This window comes from Melopsittacus undulatus, chromosome 7 (assembly GCF_012275295.1).
Source record: "Melopsittacus undulatus isolate bMelUnd1 chromosome 7, bMelUnd1.mat.Z, whole genome shotgun sequence".
Lineage (NCBI taxonomy): Eukaryota > Metazoa > Chordata > Aves > Psittaciformes > Psittaculidae > Melopsittacus > Melopsittacus undulatus.
In genome coordinates this window covers 31,160,568-31,178,976 of record NC_047533.1, presented here as the reverse complement: position 1 = coordinate 31,178,976, position 18,409 = coordinate 31,160,568, and the positions used below count along the sequence as shown (strand labels likewise).

At 39.1% G+C, this 18,409-nt stretch overlaps 1 protein-coding gene across 1 annotated transcript; it reads right to left on the bottom strand.

Moving 5' to 3' along the window:
* Positions 1–502: 502 nt before the first annotated feature.
* Positions 503–18,334, bottom strand: VPS37A (VPS37A subunit of ESCRT-I). The gene is made up of 12 exons (XM_034064820.1): positions 18,153–18,334; positions 14,450–14,524; positions 13,498–13,612; positions 12,475–12,575; positions 11,020–11,236; positions 9,911–9,981; positions 7,599–7,726; positions 7,455–7,513; positions 7,294–7,362; positions 5,334–5,477; positions 4,579–4,659; positions 503–4,354 (listed from the first exon to the last, which is right to left on the bottom strand). The coding sequence occupies exons 1-11, from the start codon at positions 18,278–18,280 to the stop codon at positions 4,579–4,581; spliced, it is 1,188 nt and encodes a 395-aa protein (XP_033920711.1). The 5' UTR covers positions 18,281–18,334; the 3' UTR covers positions 503–4,354.
* Between the last annotated feature and the right edge of the window lie 75 nt (positions 18,335–18,409).

Sequence of the window (18,409 nt, the reverse complement as noted above, 5' to 3'; positions counted from 1 at the left end):
TCTTTTAATATAAACCATTCAGAAAGGAAGCTAATGGAACCTTTACAGGTCCACCAGAATTGCTATGACTGAGTTCAGGCAAGGACGCATTTTGAAGTTTGCTGGTTGTCAAGGTTATTCAGATTGGTTTATTCTGTTTCTGAAGACTAAAGAATATGGTGCTTTATGTTAAAGGATTTCCATGTTATATAAACAAGCCGGCTTTGCAGCTTACTACTGCATATAAATTTGATCTCTACAGGTATGCAACTAAAAAAAGGCACTTACAGAAGCAGTAGCCAGAGATGCAATATGGGTTTTCAAAGCTCATTTTAGTGAAGGTAGCTCTAAGAATTACTGCTGTGGAAAGGGCTAAACAGGAAAAGCTCAAATTGCTACACACAAAGATTATAAGGTTTGTTGTTGAACAGTTTACTGCACCCATTTCCAACACAGTTCTGTACCCAACCAGAGAGTCCTGCAATGCCCAACTCATTAAGTAAGTTAGACAATATAAGGCATCTTAAAAATCCCAAAGCCTTTATTTGTAAATTGAACACATTACAGCATTTAAGGTTCAGAATAACAGACACAATAAGGCTGTGATAACTGACTTAACTTTGTTGCCAGAGTTTTAATTCAGTTTTACCTGAAGTTCTCTTAAATCTCTCTTTTAGAAAGATTTCTCATCTTTGAAGGAAACAGAAAGAAACTGGACATAAACAAGACTAACATATTTCTAACTTCCACATTTGGTCAAGGTCCAAAGTGGCAAAGGCGCAGAAGTATGTACAGAGCAAACAACAGAACTATAGCAGATCATTAAATATTACTTTGAACTAACTTTAGTATAGTCTATGGCTTGCAGTGGTGGCTAGCATAGCTGTACATACCTGATAATCCCCATCTTTCAGAAAGGTTAGCATGTCAAATACACTGTGAAATCTAGAAAAAGCTTTCTTCTATAAGCAGCAGCAGAATGTACTATTAACACCAGCTGTATACAAGATCACTCTAAGATGAAATTTACTTGATTTTAAACATATATTTTGAAATTTCTCATCTGCAATAGCATCAATTACAATTGCTATATAGAGAATTCTCTTCTGGATTTAAGTAGTCACCTAAGTCCGGGAAGAACAAGAGGTCTAAACTGAGCCAAGAAAACATTCAGCAGCAAGATCAGGTATTAAAATTAAGCAAAACCCAGACTCAATTAGCAGTTACAATACAGAATGTACCCTCACCCTAAACTGCTGCAACATCAGAGACAAGCTACCTCCTTTACTCTTGTATTTCTTGCTCATTTACTTTTCCACTTGACAGAACATCTCAGCATGAGCATGACATAGTGCAAGGCTCTCCAGAAACAAGACACTGGATGTACCCTATTATTCCAGTTATCGGAAGAGTTCACTTGACACATTTCAAAGGATTATAGAATATGCTTCCAACAGCAGCTGCCACTCTTTTACACTTCATAGGGAAGTGTTTAAAGCTGGATTTACATCTACATGCCACATTTCGGCAAAGTAAGGAGTATGCTTAACAGTGAACTAACAGAGCACGAGAAACCAAAGCACGTAACTCTGACAGAGTGTTACCAGTGTTCTAAGTATTCTGGTGAAGGTATGAGGATTACCTACAAGAAAACACATTCCCATTGGCACAACCAGTGTAGGACTACAAGAAAAGAAAACAAAACAACCAACCAGCAGCTAGTTGGCTTATCCTTTAAAGGGCAGGAACAGGCTGGCCATAATTGCATGTGATAGGATACCTGTAGCTAACCCAGTACACCACTGTTGAATAGAGACTTATTTTCTAGAGGATGAGTCTGTGACTGTAGAAGGGGCTAAAAATTAGTGTGTGGTGGGGGAGGGGGGAAGAATCCCAATTGGAACAGCAATATGAGATATAGAATAGAAAGGGAGAAAAAAGAAGACCCTGAACTTTCATATCCCCGAACAAGAAACACTGTACTAAGAACTTGCATTGAACAGTGTGATTTTCTTCTAGACATTCCTCTACTATCGTCAGAACTCCACAGAGAAGTCCTGAATTTGTAAATTTGCTCACAAAAGTAACGTAAGAGGAAAGGTTCAAGCGTTAACAACTCACTAGTTAGGGAAGTAAATCCCCTGGACATCATCTGGCTAAGCACCGTAACACAGCACATAACAGTAAACAGGAAGGGGCAGGTAAGGACAGAATTCTGTCATTCCATGATAGTATAAAATGTATAAAGAACACAGAAGCCCAACTCAGGAAGAGCACAAGATGTTTGGTCATCTGTTCCTTTCTCTGCTTACAAGGAAGAAACAACAACAACAAAACAGTCCTGTTACAGAATTGTGTGTCTGGTCTTTAAGATTGTTAGCTAGCTACTCAGAAAAAGATCCAAACCAAACTTACACACTCAGCACAAAAATAGATGGAGGTTGCCAAGAAGGTAACACTGATGACTTAAATATAACTCTTCTCCAAAGCTGCAGAAACTACACTGCTCAAGAGACCAAAGTCCAGAACCACCTGAAAACCTATGCAGTCTTATTTCTAATTAGGGCTTCAGCTAGCACATTAGCAGAACTGCTATGTCAATATACAAGCAGTATTATACACAGCCAATAGAAGCAGGTTTTAGAAGAAGATACTCTAAAATTATTGCTTAATCATGGCACTTAAAGCCTATTGATTTTTTTCTGGCACCTAAGTATCTTCTTTGGACCATATTTCTATTTTCTTAGGACATCTAATCTCAGAATTCAGACCATCTTTACAAATTAAAATCCCATCAAATACCAGTGAATAGCTTACTCACCCCAAAAGGCAGTGGCTTAAGACAGACAACCACAGTACTGTACAGGGCTGAGACTAAAGTCCTATTTTAAGACTGCACGAAGTCTATTCCACAGGCTAGTGACTTTCATGATTTCTTAACTCACTCTTCCCCTAGAAGAGCATCACATTTAGGACTGACTGAATATTAGTGATACAGAAAAGCGCCCACTTTGACTAACGTGCTTTAGTTTGAGATTTTAATCTGTGGTGTTCTGTGACCCCATCTAGGTAACACAAAGGGAGTATTTTTGATAAGAGGTTTATCTCCAGACTGCTTCCTGACAAGAAAGAAGCAGGATTCCCGATATGTTACTTAACCAGCATTTTATCTTATTTATCTTTCAGACTGTACAATTCCTTCTGTTCTTCTGGAACTTGTTTCCATGAAATCCTAATGTACCAACCAGGTTAAGAATGTGTCTTTTTGCAAGAGCAAGACAGAACATACATGCATGCATTTGGGGGCTGTATTTTTCTGTTACAGAATACTGCACTCGGTCCTATGCATTCTCACCATCTATACTGCCATCCTAAAAGAGTCAGCTCACTAGAGGCAAGACTCAGTGATTAAGGGGCAAAATTAAGTCTCACTTCCAAATTCTATCACTGGCCTTAACACCATGCAACTACAGCCAAATTACTTTATTTGTTCCTTAAAATTAGGAACAAATAACTGCTACTTCACAAAGACTTTCAGAAGTAGTTTTTGTAAAATGCTTTTGAGTTCCTCACATGATGAACATATTCACATTGCATAAACAGACACTGGGAGCTGATGTGATTACTTTTCCTTTAAGTAAAAACAGATAAGAAAATGAAATCGTTAAATGAAAATTGTGTTTAATTCCAGTGGTAGATATCAAGCCACTCAAGTGCATCAGTGCTACCAAGCAACATACCAAATCTATGCAAAGATCATTTACTCTATTTTGATTCCAATATAATTTGTTCCAACACATCCTTTGCTTAACCCAAAACACAATACAGGCTATACTCAGTTTTCTATACAACTTAAAAATAAAACCCCACACCTTTTCTTAAACATTCTGGCTTCAAGAAAAGACAGTTTTTGGATCCACTAACAATCTCAAATTGAACTTCTTCAGTTTTCAAAGTTCTGTCATTACTTATCTCAAATGTTTCCACCTATCAAGCCAATTCATGTTTAAAGTCCAAAATACAAAAGATATGAATTATGTTTTTATAAAAATGTAAAAAGCTAGTCAAAATTACATGTTTAGATATTTAATCTCTGAAGAATGAAGGATAGCAGCAGGAACTTAAATATAATAAGTACTATCAACAATAAATACAAGAAATTAGTGCAAAGATTGCAATAGAAGAATTCTTGAGTACAATGAGAATATAAAGAGACATTCTAATTTGTACAAAACCCATCCCAACTCTGTATACAATCTCTTCTATAAATACAACCATACAAGATGAAATGCTTATTTGCAAATAATAGTTATTAAAAAGTGTGCTTTGTTGGGTTTTTCACTCATTCTCTTGGCAGGTGTAGCTTGCAGGAAGTCTGTAAAAACAAATTTCCATAATTAGATATTTTAACTCCTCTAGAAGTTACGTTTTAAATACAACTAACAACAGACACAGCTCATGCTTGATTTCTACAGAAAGCATTATTAGAACTCCAAGCATTGTAATAGATCTATTTGTAATTAGCAAGTTGCAAGTGTGTGACAATGAGAAAATGGGAAAAAAAAAAAGTTTGCCACCAACATGACAGCAGCCATTTACCTATAGTGGAGCATGAAATTGGCTGTGCATCGCTATTGCCTGTTGAAGTTTTTCCTCTTTGGCTCGTCTACAGTGGCAGAGCTACAAAACAAGACACCGGAAGAGTGAATTCTGAAAGGAGTTTTTTATAATGCACACTACAGTTTGTCTTTAATGATTTAGCTACCTTGCAGGCTTCTTTAAAAAAGAAAAGCCCTGTGAACCACCTCTCTTCCAAGTTTCAGTCTCAGCTGTCTACACTGACAACATTACTCCATCCACATTCTATGTTATGAAATGCATTAGGCAACTTTAAAGAAAGGTACGCTACCCAATAAGTTGCTCTTGTCACAGCATAAGCAAGAACAGTGGTTTTTGAACCTCAGTTACTTTTTTGGGGATAGCCATCAACAGAATAATTAGTTTAAGAGGTTTAATCAATTAAACATTAAGGTTGCTTAATGCGTCATTCTATGTCTACTTACCAATTTGAAAGCTGTCAATGTGGCTACCTTCCCTATACAGGATATAGAAAAAAAGTGGCACAAAACTATCTGCAACACCACATGACCATGGTCTAATGCAGCAGACCTCTGCACTCCCACCTTAAACATATGAACCTTCAGAATGCACATTATAGTCTAAACAGACTGAAGCCACTTAGGGATACAGTTTTCCTCTGCTGGAGCTTACTCCAACACAGGACTGCTGAAATCCTGTTTATTGATCGCTGTGTTTTGTATCTCTCAGATTAGAATGATTTGTATATTACATACTGTTCTCTTTTCCATGAAACTGCTTAGGAAGTCATCTATTTCTGTTTTGCCTTCCAAGAAGTCTTCTGCAATAGTGTCAGATTCCTCTTCAGCTTCATGAGCAGCTACTTTAAGTCTGGCTTGCAGAGCACTTGGACTGCAACTCTAAGAAGATAAAAACTTCTATGTAATATTAAACTCTCCATCAAAACCTACATTTTCAAGAAGAAAGCCAAGTGACTATATAAATATGGGATACACAAATAGAGCATTATTATTACATAAAAGCCTAAGTGACCAGATGGAGCTTTGTCTCCAGGAAACAGAATAGCTTGTTAAACTATTCAGTGTGACAAAAGTGTTGCTAGTTTAGGTCTTAGTTTGCAATCACTCTCACAAATATAAAGCTTTTCAACTTTTACCGTACAGTGTAGAAACCATTCAAACTTGGAAATCTGACAGGTTTTTAAGCGCATGTTTTCTGTGCAGAACTAGTGTTTCAAGCATCTTCAATAAAAAGGGTCACCTTCTGAGAGGCAGTAGTGAGCCTAAGAACTATGAAAAGGTAAAAAAGCAAACCCTGTTCAGCTTTTAAATATCCTTTAGATGACTGTGGAGAAGACTGGAAAAGACAAAGCACCTACTCAAGAAGTACATGGCTGCTAATCTAAACCCATGAGTATACTCATTCTTCCATTCTTATAAACTTCAAAACTTATTTTGGTTTATTGAATATAATTTAATTATTTTTCCTGTAATATGTTTGGGTAGTTAATAAGAACATGATTCACTTCTTCAGTAGGAGTACATACAGAGCCAGAACTGCAAAATTAAGATATTTATAGATTTTAGAAGCTTGGCCTACTCTTCCTCTACCCCATGAAAGATATTTCACTTGTGTACTCTAAAGCTGTAATGTAAAAATAAATTTCCTGTTAAATGAATCTTCTTCAAAGTAAGGACAATTTGCTCTAATAAAAAATGAGTAAAATTCACCCACAGTACAAGTAAAAAGACTTGGCTGGAACTCTGAAGAGGAGTTAACAGGAGATACCAGGTAGTATGCTGTGAAGATCAATACATGAACATACAGCATATACTGAAAAATAGCACAGAAATTCAGCTGCAGCTCCCCAACTCTCAGCCTCCTAATCATAATTAAATTGAATCAGCAACTCTATCCCAGAAACAAATAAAGGGTAATATAGCAGTGGGGTATAATGTCCTGTTCTTAAGTTGTTTCTTGTAGAAATAGAAAGTTGCTCAATGCCAGCTACCTCTGTTCACTTTCAGGTACTGTGTATGCTGTTTTGATGGACTTGTATTCTTAGGTGACAAGTCTTGGAAATAATGAAGATTTCAGTGCAGAAACTGATTTATGAGAAGTTAAACCTTCTAATGCATATCCTGGTAAACATACTAATAAATTATTCTCCCCTCCCAAACTACTTTCTGGAGTATTGACTTTACCCTATTTGTGCTTTAGAATGTGCAAAGCTTGACAGCACATATAACGTTGCCCAAAGTAAGCATACCCAGTGAATCACAGAATTTAAGTTTCTAAAGCAATGTTTTTTATCATTTTCATCTGGTACGGTTTTACAGACTAATGATGTTAAATGGGTACCATTAATTAAACAAGCCTTCTTTAAAAAACATTCTATTCTTAAAAGGGGTTTAACCCAGGACTGCACTTATAAACAGCTCTAAATGCTCATCACACTCCCTTCCTCCAACGTTGCTTCTACTGTAGCATTAAAAAAAAAAAAAAACAACCCAAAAAACCCGGTGCAATTGTAACACTGCTTTGCTTTTGAACTGTTTTGCACGTGGTCACATTTTATTTCATACTTGATGTGAATCTATTTCATACAAAATTAGAGTTTAACCAGAAGAATATTCTTTGTGATTAAAGATACAAACCAAAATTTCAGTTTTATTGAAGAATTCTTAAAGGATAATATAGTAAGAGAGATTATACCTCGCTAAGCTCATGTTGTCTTTGCATCTTTTTTTCAAAGGCTGCTTTCATCTGTGTGAGTTGCTCATGCTGTAAAGAAGAAAAAAGAATGTTTCCAACCCTGACAAAAGAGCGTAATATTTCAAGTAATATTTCTGTACAAGACTTTATGGTTCACTTACTTTATCCAACACCATCTGTCTTTTTGCCTCCAGACTCGGCTCCAGCAACAAGTTTTTTTCTGTGAAATAAAGTCACTATTACTACTTTTTTTTAAGGATTCTGTTCACAGAACAGTCACAGATGCTAATGTTTTGACATCTTACTTGCCAGCTCTTCAATGCTTTTCACCAACTCATCTCTATCAGTAATGACTTGCTTCAGCTGTGGTAGAGTCACAAACTGTTCCAGTAACACTTCCTCTTGCTCATTCATGTTAGTCAGCTGCGATATACTATATTCAAGCAGAAAGCAAGCAGATTTAAAACTAACAGCAAATGTTATGTTTAGAGTTACCTATTTCTGCCAAAACTCAAAATGTAAGCATTTACTGTGGCTTTTCAGGTACACAACACTTGATCACTATTTACTTTTCCCCTTTCTCCTGGACTGTGGGCTCTACTATCTACAGCAGTGAGCTTAAGCAGCAATGTGTTAAAAGGAATCTCTCATTTCAAGTCTTCCTTCTTATAAAGTGGATTTTTTAATGCTACTACTGATCTTAGCCAACTACCAGACACCCAGCTCTCTCAGCTCCCCTCCTCAACAGGATACAGAGGAAAAGCTTGTGGGTCTAGATGCAGTGAGATCACTTAACAACTACAATCACAGGCAAAGCACACTCAACTTGAGAAAAACTTGATTTTCGTTTAATTACAGTAAGAATTGGATGGTGAGAGAAGAGACAGAAACACCTCACCCCCTTTTCCAGCAGGCTCAACTTCACTCCAGCTCCTCTGCCTCCCTCTGCCCCAAGCAGCACAAGGTGGGGCTTGGGGGAGAATTGCAAATGCTGCAGTCAGTCTGTAAAAGCTTGTCTCTGCTGCTCCTTCCTTCTCATGCTTTACCCTTGCTCCAGCATGGGCCCTTCTCCACAGGCTGCAGTTCTTCACAGAACCTGCCCTAGTGTGAGCTTTTTGTAGCTGCAGTTTCCTACAAGGCACATTTGCCCACTTCAGCATGGAGTCCTCCATGGACTGCAGCATGCATTTTGCCCCAGCTTAGTTCTCTGCATGGGCTCCAGGGTCTGTACCTGTCCTACCTGTTCTAGTCTGGTCTTTTCCAAAACTTCCATGAGCTGTAGGTATCTGCTCTGGCACTTGGAGCACCTCCTCCAACTTCCCTGACTTTTGTATTTGGAGGAGTCTCACACTGTTCCACCCCTCCCCTCAACCCTCACTGTCTCTACAGAATTTGCTCTTTTTCAAACATAGAATCATTGAGGCACCATACACTTCACTGTTGGACCTGGCTGTCCTGCAGTAGGTTTGCTGCCAAGCTGGCTGTGCCCCTGGCCTCTTCTCACACATTCCACCTATGCAGTGACCAGAATCTTGCCACCTATACACAACAGAGCTACTCAGAACAGATGCACTGCTGTTTGTGATTTAACTCAGCTACCACCAAAAGATTCATGGAATTTTAATCCAGTTTTCTTGGAAGGATCAAGCCTGATTATAATGTTTTGGTTAAATGAACAAATCACACTTCCCCTCAAAACCCCTAACTTGCTGCTACACAACAAAGATGCTGCTAGAACTACAGCTGACTGAGCTAAATTAAACAGGCTCTTAGGAATGTGTCAAGAGAAATGGAAAACCAAACAACCAAAAAAAAAACACCAAGCAAAAAACCAAACTGAAGCCCTCCTTGCCAAAGGTCTTTTACCTTTTGAAAGCGCAGTTTTTAAAACACTAAAATATGATGCCACCATGAGGTGAGAAAAACCAATTTAAGACCTTTTCAGAATTCATAGCTAATTTGTAATCTATTCAGTCCCAGGTAACAGATGTATAGGGATGTCTCATCAGATCTGAGCAAACTGCTCAGAACAGTAACTAGCACAATTTTTTTTAAATCATGACAAGATATGCTTTTGATGAAGATATCTGTGTAATATGTGGAAGTGATTTGCACTGGGACAGCTGGCACATTTACCTCCTGCATTTATCTAACCCACCCTCCCTGCACATGCTGAGCTGCTCACAAAGTAGTTTGTTTACCCTGTGCTAAAGTCCTTTGGAATTTTAGAGAATGCAATTTGTGAACCAGCCTCAAGTCCCTTTCCCTGTCCCCTCTCCTCCTTCAAGTAACACTTGTTGTCTTAGTAGAAATTAAGTCCCTGGCAAGACCCCAGAAGACAGCAGAACACTTAAAGCTAGAAAAAGTAAAAATAAATGCTTTTCTTCCTGGTGTTGAATCCTGAAGTACTGTTCCTGATGAAAAAACCTAAACAAGCAGTGCATTTTAATACAAGGCTGGCTTACTTTGACTCCACAATTTTGGCAAGTGGCAGTTCTCCTATTTTTAATTCCTACAAAAACCTTTCAGTGATGTACACAGATTTTTGTCAGATGCAGACCAGCTGTAATTGCCTTTTAATGACTACAGAAACTTTAGCTACCTTCTGGAAAATTACCTTAGTTCTGAGAGTTCTGGAAAGGTATCAGGAACATCAGGCATCTTGTAAGTAAAACCATTCTGGCCAACCTAAATGGAAGTTTAGAAGTGTTCAGCAGATTTTTGAAAAGCAATTTCTAGATATTTAACCCTCTGAAACTGGCTATGCATTTTTGCTAGAAACAACAAAAGTAAGAAAAGCAGTAAGAATCAGTAACACTGGTCTCTAAAGAGAAGACATCTTAACAAAACCATGGCAACAAAATACATGGGGATGTTTCAGGTGGTATGTAGTAAAAGAGGAGACAATTTTGGCAGAAAATAATTCTGTCTTGCTATGTACCCCATCTGACATGAGCTGGATGACCCAGAAACATACAGGAGGCGTATAACTCAGGGAAGTGAGAAGATATAAAGAGATTGACATTTTGATCTCTTTCATGTGGCTTTTAAAGCCATAGTCCCTTGAGGAAAAAAAGTGTTTAGGCAAGGAAAAAAAAGTCTGTCTTGACAGAATGTAGAAATTTTAAATTATACAAAGGCAGGAAAGTGTCTTCCAAGATTACAAAAGCTTTTGTTGCTAAAGACAAGATCTGATGAAAGACTGAACATTGAGATAAGATGTTTTTGGAAGAGATGCAAAAAAATTCCTTCCAGGGTGCATCAGTGAGAGGGATTTTTTGAGTACACACATACATGATCTGTGAAAAGAAGCTATTTTAAGCTTGAAAACTCTACACCTAAAAGCTTAAGACTGCACATTGTTCAGGTTCTGGGCAGGAAATCCCATACAGAGAACAGGATCTCATTTTCTGTGTCTGGTGAAAGAGTCACAGTTGCACTATGAGGGAGTGCAGTTCCAAAAAACAAAAATGGACATTGAAAGACATTTAGCATAACACTAGTTTAACTGAAACTCACAAAGACAAACTTCCTGTTCTGACTTCAAGTTTGCTCTAAATAACTTTTCATCAAAGCCAGAATGAGTTCTGTTTTCCTAGCACCAGCAAAACAATCAAGTGCAGTCACCCAAACTGTTCTCCTGACTATTGCAGCAATGCTGTGTGTGTCCTTAAGAGAACCTGTATTCAGTGTTTGATACCTTCAGCAGCAAAACTGCACACAGACCTGAAGCCCTGCTTCTGCTCTTGGAACAGGCAGTGGCAGATCAGCAATCAAGCCGTAAGAGGGAGCAGCAGGCTTGTCTGTAGTGTAGCTTGAAGAAACTGATTCAGCAACTGGCACGGCTGCTATTGTTCTATTTGTTTCTTGAGGTGGGTATGGAGGAAGAAATGGAAACCCCTGAGGAGCAAACTGAGGCATTCCAGCTGGTTTGTTGAAAAGGCTGAAAACAAATGAATAAAAAAAACCCACAATATGAGCCACCAACTACTTACAGTGCATATCCTATCATTTGAATCCTGTATCTGAAAGGGGCCTGTAAGGATGCTGGGGAGGGACTATTCATTAGGGACTGTAGTGATAGGACAAGGTGTAACAAGTTAAAACTTAAACAGGGGAAGTTTAGATTGGATATAAGGAGGAAGTTTTTACTGTAAGGGTGGTGAGGTACTGGAATGGGTTGCCCAGGGAAGCTGTGAATGCTCCATCCCTGGTGCTGTTCAAGGCCAGGCTGGACAGAGCCTTGGGTGACATGGTTTAGTGTAAGGTGTCCCTGACGATGGCACAGGGGCTGGAACTAGATGATCTTAACTATTCTATGAATTATAATTACCAGATAACATATAAGACGTAAGACTGAATTTTTAAATGACCACAAACTTTGCTTTTTTCTGTTCTCAGTTATTTCCAATATAGTAAGTTTACTCTGTCTTGTGCTACAACATATGTTCCATTTAACTCTATTCTTGTAGGACAGCCAAATACAGAGTCACACTTTTCAGAAACCCACTTCTCAAAAATCTACAAGAGTGTAAATTTATATTGTTTCCATCTAAAAGTCCTGAGAAATGCATCTGTGATGTGCATTAGTTCTTATTTATGGTATCTAACAGCTTGAGCAATGCACACATAATTACTTCTAAATAACATGAATGATTTTTTTAAATTCAGAGCTGCAGCTGCATCTAAATGCAGTATTATTGCCAGCCATAAGAACTGCAGTTGTACTGATAAAGCCGTAATGTCTCAGACCACTTCTGTATATTTAATACAATTCTTTAAATTGCACAATATCTGTTGCATAGCTGCGCAACAGAAGCTGCCTTTAAGCCTGGGAGATTAGGAGCAGAATATGAAGAAACATGACTGTTCAGATCATGATCTACAGAAAATCAAAGATTTCATCTGATAATATAAACATTTATCCTTTTTGAAGAAAAGAGAAGCAAATTAAGGTACATCAGCATTTTGATACTGTAACTCCAATGAAAGCTGTTTTCTCTCAAAACAATTATGCCATAAAGCATGCACATGAAATTGTGCAAGGGCAGGCAACCTACGTCTCTCAGTATACCCAATACATTATTCTTGTTCCTGCTCTCCCAATACTCGGTTTCATCTCTTTTTTAATAATGTAAGTTAACACACACAGTTCCATTCATCATGTTTATAGATACTTACTATGGAAATGATGTTGAGCTAGGAGCCAGAACTGGAGGATTCTTCCAAAACTCATCCAGTAAACTCTGAATAATTTTTCCAAGATCCGAGTGCATTGTGAACTGGTAAAAACAAAGCCCAGTGCAGCAGAAAATTTTATTCCTGGAATCCAACAGTTCTAAAATGTGCTGAACTTGACTGTTTATTATACACATACAGCAGCCTTGGAAGCTACCTCAGAAACATACTAGCTAATCTAAAACATGTATACATAAGCTTCAAATAAAGTCATAAAAACACCCAGAACTGAACAGAAAGTAAAAGTCTTTCATTAACAGTGGAAGTCTATTAACAACTTGGAATCAATCAAGCACATTTCTGATTACCAGCCAAAAAAAGTCCCACCTTAAGTTACCAAGTTACATTTGGGAAAGCAAAGAAAGGAGAAAGAAGAAACCAAGCAACCAATCAAACAACCCAAACCCAAAGCTTTAAGACAAAAAGGCATTAAGTGAATTCTGAAAAACTCATAACCCCTCCCGTACTCCCAACCCCAGAAAACTATACCACATCCTTTTTGGCAGTGAAAAAGGAAAGGGAATAAAAAAAAACAGCGTACTAAACACCTGATTAAAATTCTGAATATTGGAGCTGAAAACTTGACATCTTTCTAATAGGATTAGGGTAGAAAGCAGTCTTACAAAACAGTCTTAATGCATCCTTCTTCCTTACCTAGAGTACACTGTAAAGAAACATGTACTACTATTGTTGCTAATAAGAAAAGCAACAGAAACTTCCTGAGCCCTCATAAATTAGAATAATTCTAGATACAGGGAATACTAAGCTCAGTAATGGCAGCACTAAAAAAACAGTAGCATACTGAACACCACTGAATTTTTGTTTTCAGACCCTTCAAAATACAGTTTGAGAGGGATAAGAATCTGTACTGATCTTTTTACCAGAAGTATTAGCAATAATCTGGTGTGACATGTATTAACATTGCTATTAACAGCAGATGCATGTGAAGCTACAAATTATACATACATTACTTATTAATGGACCTGTCACATATACTCCCTGCTTGTCCATTAAATGATGTCTCACAGGTGGGAAAACACTGATGACTGGTTTTTCCTGAGGAAACTGCGGTGGAAGCAAGCTGCAAATATAAGAATAATCATTCTTACAGCTACATCCCATGATAAAGTTTGCAGAAAAAGGCTTCTTATGCAAAGAGAAAAACACTATCAATTACATAAACTTTAATATGAGAAGAGTTATGGAGAAATAGAGTGAATGAAGCACACAAAACCATTATTCAGTTACAAACCTAGAAGTCAGACAGATTAGAATACAGGACTCCAATGGAACTAAGGAGAGCATTTAACTGGGCAAAAGTGTAGTATAACAATGCAGTAATAATGCCCACAAAGAAAAAGCTACAGCATAATAAGAATATTTTCTAATACAAATGTTATTACTTCAAAGACAATGCACTGTAACCTGCAAGAATATCAGGCAAATTATCAGACTAATGTAATAAAAACTTAGGAACACCATCAATGTTTGCCAGAGCAAAAGCACCCCCAAAATAAATTCACAGGAAATGCTACAATAAATCACTTAAGTTGATTAAGTATGATCCAGAAGTTTCATTGGGTAAGAGGAGTTACAGCAGATTAGTAAATTACGAATTAAGTTTACTTTCAGTTTTAGTCATCAGAAACCCTCAAGCGTTTTCTTTACCTTCATCTCAAACCATGCAGATATCTTGGGAGCTGAGCACAGCAAAACATAGTTTTACTTTCAGCTGAGCATCTGCATCTTGTACATAATCAGTTTCACTCATATCATTACAACTACTAATACAAATCCAGGTTATAGTTACTGAAAATAGTTATGAGATAGAAGCCATTTACATTCTATTACTACTGTCTTTTTTTTGAGAACAATTTTAATATTCAATATGTGCATAGAGATATCTCAGTCTACTTACATGTTAATATTAATTGTCAAGTTGTTTACAGTGAATGGCAGCCGATATTCCACATCTTTCTGAATTTCTGCAATGCTGTCAAAGGAGAAATTGTCACCATCCAAATCATGACCAATATAACAGCCTAAAGTCTAAAAAAAGGTATGACCTCAGATCTTTGCATTTAGTTTAGCATGGAAAAGCCTTATCAGAATAAAACTGAAAATGCTGGAATAGATTAATATGCTTCAGAAGGCTACACTGAATATCAAGATTCAACAAAAATAGGTTCAACCATTAAAACTTATACATGAACACAAGAAATGGAAATAGAGTAGGAGAAACAGTGCTACTCACTGATCTGACAAAAACCTCAACTTATATTTCTCCACTCACTGGCTTAATCTAAGACATCACATCAGTGATTTTTTTTTATACACTGACTTTTATGTGATAAAACATTTACTTTGTGAAGGCATTACACTTGGTTCACAACCATATATTGCTCTGCAACACTGCCTACTGATCAATAGTTGGAACATACTTTAAACTAGGCCTTCTTCCTTAATGTATTAGCTTACTACTTAACAGAAGTTTTTTTTCCACATTCACTGAGTTCTATGCACTTGCACACCTATTTTCAAAAATTACCTGGAGAAGAGCTACTTGAAAGAATGCAAAGTTCTGTAATACAGTGACACACAAGACACAGACCCCCGAAAGCACCAAGTGACCTGGCATAACCAAATCCAAATTTGCTTCTGTTGTTAACAGCTAAATTACTGAGGAAATCCTTATATCAGGTGCATCAACAGGAAACTGATCTCAATGTTTAAAGTACTCTATAGCTTGTATGTATAGCAAGACTATTTTGAAAGATGGCATTCCAAAGAATGCTGAGGAGGAAGAGTTGGCTCAGACTTCCCTCAGAAGTTGAACTTCCAGACAATACAAACATACCTAAGGCGGGACTAGGGGAAAGGAGGGCAGAAAAGTTGCTTCATCTTACAATGCCTCAATCAAAATAAAAAACAGACTGATTCTTCTTCGGCATATTCTTTCTGCCTGTATCTGGTTAAGTACAGGCACCTCTCCCTCACCTCTCTAAGGATCCCTTATACAGCCAGGAAAGACAGCTCCAACCAGGAATAATGGCAGTTGGGTGTTCCCAGAAAGTCTTTTGCACCCAGCTTCAGAACTGTCCTTTCATCCACCTCCACTTACACTCCATACAATTACTTCCTCAAAAACCCCAAAACACATTACCTGCAAATGTGTATTAAGTGTAGTGTTAGGAGGGTTTTGTATCCTTCCAAAGCATTATTTGCATATAGAATTTAAAGCTCTTGGTTTCAGAGCTTCAGGAATAAACAGAGTAAGACACAAACCTAGCTATGCACCTTGCTTTCCCCAGCCGAACCTTACTCCTCCCAAAGACAACTCAGTACCTGCTCTTTCCCTATGAAATCACATGCTGTTTGGAGAACCTACCAGGGATTTTCAGCAGAGGTGAATTCTTTACTGTGATATACCACACACAGAAATCACTACCTCCTCATTCTTAACTGAAGGATTCTCAATGAAATCTGTCATGCATATTTTTCCCTATAATCATCTGTTATGCATTTCAATAGCCTGCTACAAAATCCTTCAGAAGAGTATATAATTATGTTCCACGCACAACCTACAGGAACTGGGGAGGAAGAGGGGAACAGGGAGAGAGAACCAAGAAATCAAGAACCTGCATGAGCTGTCTGAACTATTACAACCTCCTTTAAGCAAAACCCTGAATCAACAAACTTGGTTGTCCCTTCCCCAAGTGGGAATAGGTACACTGGAAAAAATGACACACTTTGGCTAGAGCAATAGCAAATGTAAAAAAAACCCTGTTTGTTTTAAACATAAAAATTTCATTTCAAGCTCCTGAAAAGGAGCTTCCTTTTCATCCTGAAAAGGAAGACTAGCTACTTTAATGAAATTAAGATGACATATATCTGGACTTTTACAAAATATACTCATCAGACAAAGCAAACACTAGAATGCCATTTATGTAATCACTGCTTAGGAAATAATGCTGTTGCAATGATTAATGCATATTCCTATCCTACAGATCTGTGCTGCTATGGCATCCATAAACAAGCGCATCAGTCCCACCCAAAAAAAACCTTTGCACTTTTGAAGACTTGGACAAATACACACACCTTTTGAAAGCACAGAGTTTGAGGCACTGTTATTCAGATTTATTCAGTAGTATCTTATGAAACCTGTACACTTTGACAGTGACTGCCTATGCTTAACTGATGCCTGCGCAAACAGGTAGTAACCCAGTTCAGCAAGCTGGCTTTGACAAAAGCTGATAGCCTTTTTGACAACTTAACTTGGAGTGAGTTCTTCTCCATAGTAGAGGAAAAAGGGTAGAAATATGAGGCTAAAAGAAAGGCCAGTCCAACACAACTATTAGTTAGGTGAGCTGCTGCATATCCAGAGACAGCTCCTTAGAAAAGTGATCTGTCTTTCAAAAAATATTTGTGAAATTAAACAGATTTAAGTTTAAACAAGCAGCAGTACTTAGCAAACCTGTCAAATTTATGTTTCCTCGATGATAATTCAAAATATCACATAGGATATGTTAGGATAGTGAGCAGTCTGCTTGGAAATACAGTAAATATCTCTTATGCTCAGCCTCAGTCTGTTGTAACAGAAAATAATTTTCCTTCCTTTTTCTGTATTGTTTTGGAGGCATCTAACATTCCACTTCAACAGACATCCCAGAAAACATGAGGAATGCTTAACACATCCACGGGAAAGTCTAACCTGAAATATATGAACTGTGTCTCTCCTTTTAAAAGGCTAAAATTTAGGCAAAACTTACCAGCATACTGACAAGCTGGAGTACTTCAGGGTAAATTAACTTTCTGCTGTAAAAAGTGGGGATTTTGAACAGGAAAAAGCTACCTGCCTCTAGTGAGCATCTACATAAAACCAGTTATCAAAGAACAGTCAGTTATTACCAAACTGGCACTGTACATCAAAACAAAAAAAAACATTTTGTGGAGCCAGTAGGGCTGCTATGCTACTGCTTGTACAAGCAGTGCGACGCACAGCTCCTGTATGCTCCGTGTTGTATTCTGAACTTCCAAAGAACTACGCTCCTATAACCAGTTCCCAAAAAAAGGGTACTCACGCAAATTGTGCCTCACTGTAGACTTCAAAACGCACTAAATAACTCAGCTGACTTCCCGGTAACGCGAACAGTGCAACCGGGCGTTCCCCCGAGCCACACCGACAGAGCCCGGCCAGCGGGGACGGCCCCGCCGCCCCGACAGCACATTTCACTTTCGGTGCAACCTCCCACCCCGCCGAGTCCCTCAGGCCGTCCGCCGGACACTCACCCGCGGCCCTACCCCGGGACAGAGCCGAGACCCCACGACATGCTGGTGGCCCCGCTCCCACGGGCGGGACCCTCCGCCCCACGAAACCCTGCGGGCTACAGCCGCCCCGGGCCGCAGTTTCCTTTTTACCGGCGTCATGTACAGCCCAGGGCCGGCGGGACCCAGCCGGGCCTCACCGGGAACTAAAGGAGCGATATCTCGTCCCTGGGCGTGTGCGTGGGGACACACGACACCCGCCCGAGGCGCGGTCTCACAGGGGCCCCGAGAGGCGCCGGACCCAGGAAGGGTCACAGGCTGCTCCCCCACCTCAACCCCCATCCCCTGCCACTCACGAGGCGTGTGCGCCGCGGAGGGACTCGATCTGCCGCTGCTTCTGCTGCTGGAGGGTGGTGAGGGGGGGCAGCGGCGCGGCGGGCGAGGCGGAGCCGCCGCCCTTGGCGAGGGGGAACAGCCAGTTCATCCTCCCGCGGCTGCACCGGCGGCACCGCCACCCGGCCTCACTGCCTCCTTCCCGCATGCGCCTCCCCTCGCCCCGCCCCGTCGCTCGGTCGGCGCGCAGCTTGCGTCACCGCCGCGCGCCGCTGACCCG

Bases quoted from the DNA above. Each gene is read 5' to 3' on its own strand.
- VPS37A (XM_034064820.1), bottom strand. From the start codon at position 18,280: ATGAACTGGCTGTTCCCCCTCGCCAAGGGCGGCGGCTCCGCCTCGCCC. The intron at 7,727-9,910 runs GTAATTTTCCAG...GCTTGAATATAG, and splicing joins CCAGAACTCTCAGAACTAAG to TATATCGCAGCTGACTAACA. The intron at 5,478-7,293 runs GTATAATCTCTC...TTATCTTCTTAG, and splicing joins GACAACATGAGCTTAGCGAG to AGTTGCAGTCCAAGTGCTCT.